General features: G+C 38.2%; 1 protein-coding gene across 1 annotated transcript; it reads left to right on the top strand.

The window, feature by feature from the left end:
* Positions 1-1,311: 1,311 nt before the first annotated feature.
* LOC118327003 lies at positions 1,312-5,524 on the top strand. The gene is made up of 5 exons (XM_035660171.1): positions 1,312-1,532; positions 2,712-2,818; positions 3,240-3,335; positions 3,446-3,607; positions 4,920-5,524. Exons 1-5 carry the CDS (start codon positions 1,496-1,498, stop codon positions 5,130-5,132), a joined length of 615 nt encoding a protein of 204 aa, XP_035516064.1. The 5' UTR covers positions 1,312-1,495; the 3' UTR covers positions 5,133-5,524.
* The last annotated feature ends 3,778 nt before the right edge of the window (positions 5,525-9,302 follow it).

Below are 9,302 nucleotides of genomic sequence, written 5' to 3'. Positions count from 1 at the left end.
AGACAGATACTCTGTGAAACAATCAGGTTCCTCTGGCTCCTCCTAGTGCTCCTAATAGCATTTGTAAGCATGAGTAGAGGAAGGTTGTCAAATACTGACACTGGGAATGACACTCATCAATCAGCTATCTTTCTCAGCTCTGATTGGTTGCAAATGCCTTTAGGAACATTATGAGGAGCTAGAGGAAACTGATTTTTTCAAATGTCTTAAAGGGGTCTGGTCTGATCAGTCAAATCCAAGTCAGGTGTGTATTCAGAGAGTTCTTCCATGTTCTGCTACCTCATACTTTAACGACACTATATTTCATTATTATTAGTCTCCACATTTTTAAACATCTCTTTATTATGACTTTGTTGTTTATTCGGTTATTTTTGTCAACATTTTCTGCATATTGTCTTTGAACCTTTTCAAGTTTGACACTTCCTCCCCCGTACTGTCCTTCTTTTGCAAACTCAATATGACTAATTATTTTTTTTAGGTTAACACAGTATAAATCTGCCAGAAACCCTTAATACAATAACAATTACAATTATAAATCTTTACTGAACACCACTCAAAATACCATTAAAGAAAAATTAAAGGTTGGAGAAAAATTGTTTTCAAAAGTTTAAACATTTTGCTATCAAAGTGATATTTGATCGCTTGATGCATTTTTACAGATGTCCAACAGTACAAATGAGCTCCACCTCAACCTGTTACACACCCTTCTTACATGTTTGTGCATCAAAAATAATAATAATAATAATAATAATAATAATAATAATAATAATAATTATACTAATACAACTCTAATAGGACTAATCTTGCTGCATAATTAATACTTTTTGATACTTTAGTAAAAAATGTTGCTGATAATTATTACTGTATGTAGCCTACTTTTAATTAACAAGACTAATAGAGTTGTTTTTACAGTGTGAGAGTGCTACTTTTAGTAATCTGAATATTTCACAACAACTTAAGTCTGAGTCTCAAGTCTGTGGCCATTCTGTACAACCCTAATTGTGAAAATATGACCTGACATTGTCAATATATTATACACTTTTTATTTTTTGTTTTTTTACATTGAGCTCCTTTAAACAGGTACAAATCAGCCCGTCAATCACAATGTGATAGTATTTATTTATTTATTTATTTATTTTATTGTATCTAGCAGTGATTTCAGTGAGTGGATGCACTATATTCTTTTTGAAAAGGTCGATTTTGGGCGCGTCTCCAACAACTTCCACTAGAGTTTGCACAAGAGTCAGCTTTGCAGAGTGTTTCCGAGACTGTCTGAGATTAGTTATTTCTGCTGGAAGCCGAACCACTCTCCTGACATGGTGTTAATATTTAGCTGCTGGTTGATCCTGGGGAATCTGCTGTCGTCTTTAGGAGTTTGGAGAAAGCCAGAGAATCAGCTGTTTTCCTCCAGCTGGAGGGCAAAGGAGTGATTCGTTTGGAAGATAATGTGTGCAACTGATTGAAGAAATATTCAAGTTCTATATCTTCTCCTGCGATGGCCCCAGAGCTGCTGACTGTCATTGTGGCGTCAGGTGAGTTCAGCTCCTTTTATTTTTTGTTTACCTTCATGTTCCACTGGCTCAACAAGTGAGGAAAAGCATCATGTTTTTTGCTTATTTTTATACTAATATTTCCTTAGTGACTGATGACCACCATTAGGAGTTGATTTATTTACCATTACATCAGTAATAATACAGGGGAGATTGGGGGGGGGGGGCTAAAGAGATACAGCAGTTCTGGGGAATTTGAGTTCCCACTGTCAGAGTGATAAACTAATAAACGCATTATAGAACAGATGTTTCTTATGTATCTGGTGTAGTCTAAAGTTGTCAAACAGCAATATTTGGCTATGTTGCCTAAATTGTCTGTGGGATCACATAACATAATCATGATCCCACCAGCATCAAGGAATTGAGCAGAACTCAGTAAGTAAACTATGGTAGTAACATTTTCCATGTTTTGCTCTGCAATTATGCTATTCACAAATGCTTTGCAGGTTTTGCTGTAAGCAAGCTCTCTAGAAGCACTTGACTTGACATTTTTTATTTGCTTTCTCTAGTCAAACGTTTACTGGAAGCAGCTGATACACAACATAAAAGCAATAAAAACAGCATAAAAGTGTCACATGATTGGACATTTCTGTCAGCAGGGCTTGAATCATTTGTGCTTTTTGAACATTATAGAGGAATTATATCAACAAGGAATATACAGCCTATATGATTTAAAAGATATCTGAATGTTTATTTTTATGATTATTAATATGAGGTGTAACAACTTAGTGACTTTACAAATACTGTACTGTATGTGTTGACATTTTAAAGTTATTACATATAGAAGTTCAACATTTCCAGCTTCTAATTTGTCAATGCAGGGGGGATTTTGCTCCAAACCAATGAGGGGGATGTTTTTACATTTTTATTAACATTAAAGAAAACATTTTGTTTCATAATAATGAATTGTTCTCCACATAGACCAAAACACACAGATCCTTAAATACCCCCAAAATTGTTTTTGTGGAAAACAGAAGCTATAGAGGACAAATGGCAGCCACTGCACGTACATTGGCGTCACATAGACATGAACTTAACTGGTACTTGGTATCCAGAGTGAGATAAATGAATATTACCCATCTACCATTTCTGTCTCCACATGTAGCCTGCTGTGTAATCTATTCTGAAGCAGTAACAGTGTGTCTTTCTCCTCTACCTCAGTGTCCTGTGTAGCTTTTTGTGTAGTGATCTTGATGCTGGTGGTGGTCTTCTACAGAAAAGATCCTCTGTGCTGCAGATTCAGACCCCACAGGACAGATAACTATACAGTAAGAATCCACTACAGTAACCACAGAAAGACTTCAGACATCAACTATGAGCCCTTTATACTACTGTAGCTTCTATGGATGAGATTGTCTCTAGGTGCTCGAGTTCTATATATTTGTCTTTATTGTACCTATTTTATAAAATAACCTAATAAAGTTTATACTTTCTGAACAGTCCTCAGCCTTAGTATAATTCTATGTCCTCTTATTTCAATATTAACAGTGCTCAGTTTATTATGAATTGTTGAGCTGGTTTACAAAAATGATTACCTCCAAAAGTCCCATTTGTGTGAAATATAATGGCCATTGTTGCTGTAGACATTACTATAGACTATTACTATCAGAAATAATACAGTTCAGAGTAACTCAGCAGACATTATGAACTCTAAAATCAGAACTAATCCCTGATGATTTCTCTTCCCAGGATGATCCTCCCCATTACCACAGCCAGCACTCTTTGATTGGCATGGGCCTTAATGAGCACAGGGCGGCCATGAACCAGGGAGCTGTTGGACCACAGGTAAAAGACTTCACAGACTTTACAGAAAACTGATTGCTGCAAATATTTGAAATGGATTATTTGCAGCTGCCAGATGTTTCATATCACATATTTGTGTGTGTGTAATCTAGCATCCTGGAAGGCTGTTTATAATAGGGAAGCCGAATGACTACCACCTGAACGAGGCTCTGCCGAGGCTGCCTTCCTATGAGAGCGTCCGTAAGAAGGACCGGCAGAGACAGATCCACAGCATGATCTCACAGCGCTTCGGCCTTAGTGGCTGCCAGGAGGAGGTGAGCAGACAGAACGCTATATACTGTATGGTCATTCAGGAGGTTCCAGGTAGTTTCCCCAGACAAATGCCTTGAAAAAGACTTTCTAATTCACTTCACCTTGATGTGAAAAGGGTGGTTCATCATTTTTGAAAATACACTTATTTGCTTTCTTTTCAAGAGTGAGATGAAAAGATAGATACCACTCTTGTGTCTGTGGGCTATGGAGCTGGAGGCGATTAGCCTAGCTTAGCATAAAGGCTAGAAGCAGAGCGAAACAATAGCCCCCTTTAACGTTTAAGAACAGGCACTCTAAAACAAGCAATGATAATTTGTCCTTTTCCGGAACAGTACATGATGTAACTACTTTCTTGAAGAACAGTTTATATTTAAGAAAGATGGTACCAAACCTGACAACCTCACTGTGAAGACTTTGGGAAGAAGCTGCGCTTGGCTGGTTTATACCAATAAATAGTTCTAGTAAATATAGTTTGATCTAACTTCCCCAAAACCACAAATGTTCATTTTCACATACAGATTAAACAAACAACATTCAAAAGGTTAGTGAGTTTTAGAGGTGTTAGGCATAGTGTTTAACATTGCTATGAATTGCATTTTTTTTAGTTAGATCCTCCCTGACTGGGAAATGCTCATGTTCTTTGCCCCCAGTTTGTAACACAGCTTTTCTGTTGTAGTCTCCACAGCCACAATAGTTATAGAAGGCTGCAGGAATCCTTAAACCCAGAACTGAGTGAGCAATTTGGCACTTCCAATTCCCTCGCCTCAAAGTCAATGGGTTTTTGGAATGGGTTTTTGGTTAGAAGCCTGAAATAAGATCTGTGGTTAACACAGCCGTAAGGGATTTTCATGTTTTGTTCTACGCCATAAAATATGTCAGTATACACCCCATACTTGAATTTTGAAGCTATTACGTATCTTAAAAAAGGCAGTTGCTAAGAAGTGGCTCAATGAGGAGACATATCTACTTTTTAGTCTCCCTTTACAGCCCTGTTGTGTTTCTACTTGCACACTTGCTAACTATTGTAACTTGTAGATTTTAATTACAAGATTTAATTACGTTTGGAAGCAGTGGTGACGTTGAAGTCCTGCAACTGTGGTGCAGTTTGTTTATATCCTAACGTTATCTTTTTTCTTCGGGCAACACAATTATGCCTTAGGAACCAGGACAATGCTAACTTCCAGGTTGGCCTACAAAAATGCATCAACCCTGCAGCACTCTATTCATAACTGTTTGCACTGGCTGTATTAGTACATCAGTTAGAGTTCCCCTATAAAGTAATGATAATATTTCCTTTGTCACATTCCACTCTAGCCACCACCAACGTATGAAGAAACCCTTCGCCAGTCCTGTGAAGTTTCACCTGTACATCTGCACACTCTGGATGTTCACCTGTCAATCCACACCCAAGATGACTCTTCATACGTCAGTGAAGACACAACCAACCCCCATCAACCATCCATAGCACTCCAGGGACCGTCTTCCTCCTACTGCACAGCACAGAGCAATGTGTTTCTGTCTATCTGATGGTCCTAGATTTCGCTGCCAAGCCACAGCATGAGGAAGAGGACTGCTGTTGTTAGAGCCAAGAGACTGACGTCAACAGGGACAAGAAGAGAGTTTTTGGGAAGGGAGTGCTTGTGCTTTGAGGCAGAGCTGTTGATAGGCGATTCTGCTTGAAGGTATTGTGATAATGAGTGTAACTCAAGCTGAGAATGATATATCTCTGCATTGTCCATGCAATTACTGGAAGGTTTTAAATTGTGTTTTTTTTAAATGGTCAAATGGGAGGTTAGATTTATTTTGACAAATATGATTCCTTTGATACTGATCAAGATATTTTTGTACTGAAGTCTTTTTTTCAATGTCTGTGAATTTTACAGATTTTATACTGATTAAAACCTGAATGTTCACATTTCTATTGGACTGGAGTCTAGTTTGACCTGATGTTGGCGCTATAGATAAAGAGTCAGAGGATTACCAAATTTATTACAATTCATCCTGTGGGGGTCACAAATGTCTGAACCTAATTCCAAGCAAATCTAATCAAAAGTTGATGAGACATTTCACTCAAAGCATTAATGTCAACCTCATGGTGGAGCAAAATCATCATCATCTGAGAGCCACGAGTACCTGTACAAACGTTCGTACCAATCGATTGAGTACATGTCGAAATATTTCACAGATTAGGTGAAAACAAGGTCATTAGGATTTATCCTTTGGGCACTGTGGAAATCGGTACCAAATGACATCCATCCCACAGCTGTCAAGATATTTAACTAAAAACCACAAATCAACCTGCTGGTGGCTATAGAGGAAAAGTCAGGGGAACACTTGTCAGTAGGATTTATCCTCTGGGGAACATCAATATCCCTATAAACATTTGCGCCAATCTGTTAAGTAGATGTCAAGATATTTCAGTGGATATACAAAACCTTTGACCTGCCGATGGTGCTAGACAATAAGTTAGGGAATTGACAAAAAAATTAGGATTCATCTTCTGGGCACCATATGTGTACCAAATTTGGCAATCCATCCATTAGTTGTATTGAGTGGACAGAAAGGACCTGCATCCAGAAAGATTTAATGGTATGGAAATGTATCCAGATTTGTGTATCATATCATATCATATTAAAATAAAAATAAAAACTGAAATAATCTTCTGGATACGGACAGCATGTGTCCATATCCCCACCTTGGATAGTACCGTATTTCTTCTTCATTTATTCCATGACTCAGCCTCTGTGAACCATCAAAGTTTGAACAAACTTTCAATGCAAACTATCCAGTAGTAGTCTGGACCAAAGTGACTGACATTTTTATCAATAGAGACTAACTTACAGATTGCAACCAACTAAATACCACTCGATTTCCACGCGTGTAGGAGAAACTACGGTGGCAGTGAAACTCACAAAAAACACAAAAAGCCTCAACCAGAGTCAGTGCTTGGTTTATTGTAGAAACACGGGGCACCCCGTAGGAGACCCGCTCCCTCATAACAACAGCTCATTCTATGGTAACAAAAATTCTTATATAAAGGTGATTATACACTAATGAAAACATACCTATGAATATTATATTCCATTTCTTCCTTTAAGGTCAGTGTTGTCTTTTGCACTGACTTTTTACACAAATTTCCAGACAGCAAATGTAAAATTGTTATCTTTATTGGTTAACTAAAAAAAAACTAAGTACTAAGTTTCACTCTCAAAGAGGTCTTAGGTAAGACCAGGCATTGCTTAAACAGTAACTCTGTTTGGCCTGTACTCATCACTAATGACTGTTAGTTTGAGTTTGAGAGGTAAAGTACGACCGTGCAAGGTTACTCTTTAACCCAGATCAAACAATAACCACAGAAAACACAAACCCACCTCAACCAGGAAGTATCTGGGAGGACTAGATTGCACGTACTTTCTGTTGTGCATCCACTGAGGATGACCTGCGCTGATAGTGGCCTGAACCAAGAATGCAGCTCTCCAACAATGGCCATTGGCTATTCAGTAACTTCACGACTCATTTGTTCTTTGGGAAAACACGCACAAAGTAGCAGATATCAAAGAATCTATATGCTTACACTTATTTATAGAAATATTCTTCAGTAGTTTCTCCCTGTTACATTATCCAATCAGCCAGCGGAATGCACATTGACCCATAAACAGCGATTTACCCTCCGCCATCTAGGAGTTATAGCGCCATGTCTGCAAACTCCTCACATTCATCATTGGTTCTGCTTCATGACAGTGTTCCCACTCCCATGCAGTGTACCAGGCGTTACCCACACTCCCCCAGCATACCACAAGCCTCTGAAATACAACTGTTTCTGCTGAAAGCTCTGTCAAAGAAATGCTGACAAAATATCTGGCTGATAAGCTCGTACCATTCACAACACATTTTATAGAGGGATAGTTCATTAGAAGAACATAGCCTGATAAAGGGAGACTGATAATCACCCCAGTTACTGAGTAATCATAAACCTTATTTTTCTTATTATTACTTTGTAACTTCAATCATTATAAATGTGCATTATGGACAATAATACTGCACACTGAGATAAAATCAAGCCGTGCATGAGCATTACTCCAGCAGTGACTGTTCAACATCTTGTGGTAAGTATTGGTATTGCATCTTTCCAACAATATGAAGCACTTGCTGTCAAATCTTAATTAGCCAAGTTAAGGTTAATTATAAAGTACATTTAAACACAGCTTAAACTGACCAAAGTGCTGTACAAAAGACTATTAACATACAGTGAAAAGGTAACAAACATACCAACGACAACAATAAACGACAAGGTGATAGAAATGACAACCGACTGATTAAAAGATTAGTAGGCCAAAAAGTCTAAAGAATCGAATATGTGTGTAACAGAGAGAGAACGTTTAATATCTAACAGCAGCTGGTTCCACAGTTGTAGAGCAGCAACTGCAAAGACTCACCTTTTAGTTTAGTTAGAGCTAAAAAGCCGATCTAACTAGGAAAAGAGATCACATCTCTCCTGTAGCTTCTCTGCATTGGCTCCCTGTTAAATTTAGAATAGAATTTAAAATCCTCCTCCTCACCTATAAAGCTCTTCATGGTCAGGCCCCTTCATATCTTGAAGAGCTCATAGACCTTTTCATATGTTTCATCTGCTTAATATCGATATAATGACCTCGATGGTACCATATCACAGCTCTCTTCATATGGGTCAGAATTCCCATCCTGTTAGCGAACAGCCCTTTTAAACGAATCATACATAAGGCACTGTTTTAATAAGCTATTACTGTCAGTGCAGCTCTCTATGCGTCAGAGTATATCTTAAGAGATCTGACAGTAATTCTCTTCACTAGAACATGTTCTCACACAATTGTTAAAGCTGATTCATCAAAAAAAAAGAGGGTACGGATATATGAGGAAGTGAGCGTGTTAATTTAGTTGGTTTATTAAATAAGTGGATTTTATAATATAGGAGGAGAAGTGAACAGATTCAGTACATTACAGTACTCAAGATATATGATTTTTCTATAAATAGGTAGGAGAGATGATGACGACAGATGACGGAGAGGAGGGACCAGACACCAGGACATTACAGTTTCAGCACACTACATTGATATAGTAGTTTATTTCTGAGAGATAGAGCATTTTATTTAATACTTACTGTATAATAGATTATGAATATATATTAATCACTAATATCTAGTGATATTAATCAATGGCAGTCAAGCAAGGACCATGGCAGGGAGGCCCACACAGGATCCATGAATCTAGCTACGGACGATACAAGCACAAGAACCCCGGGATGAAGTGAGAGGTAGTAATCATCAGCATTTTATGGACATGAATTGAGGATGTTGCACGATAATGCAGAGATCAGAGAGCAGAGGAGTTTCATGTGCACCATGGGAAATTTCCCCGATACGTTTAGGTCTTATATGCAGCATGTTATATTAAGGGATGGTTCGGACATTCACTGAATCTCTATGCTAATCTTTATTATTAGACGTTATCATATTTAGAGGAACAGTCTTAAGCCTACTCTTAAATGTGGAGAGGGTGATCTCCTCCCCGAACCCGACTGAAGCTGGTTCCACAGGAGAAGGAGCCTTGTAACTGAAGCTCTGGTCCGTGTTCTGCTTTAGAGACTATAGGAACGCACGAAGGGGAGCCCAGCATGTCAGAAGAACGTAGTGGTTTTTCTAAGAGGGGTATAGGGTACTA

This window comes from Morone saxatilis, unplaced genomic scaffold (genome assembly GCF_004916995.1).
Source record: "Morone saxatilis isolate NCDOM2014 unplaced genomic scaffold, NCSU_SB_2.0 Contig1, whole genome shotgun sequence".
Lineage (NCBI taxonomy): Eukaryota > Metazoa > Chordata > Actinopteri > Moronidae > Morone > Morone saxatilis.
Note: the sequence above shows the minus strand (reverse complement) of the source record. Positions and strands in the feature narration are given on the sequence as shown.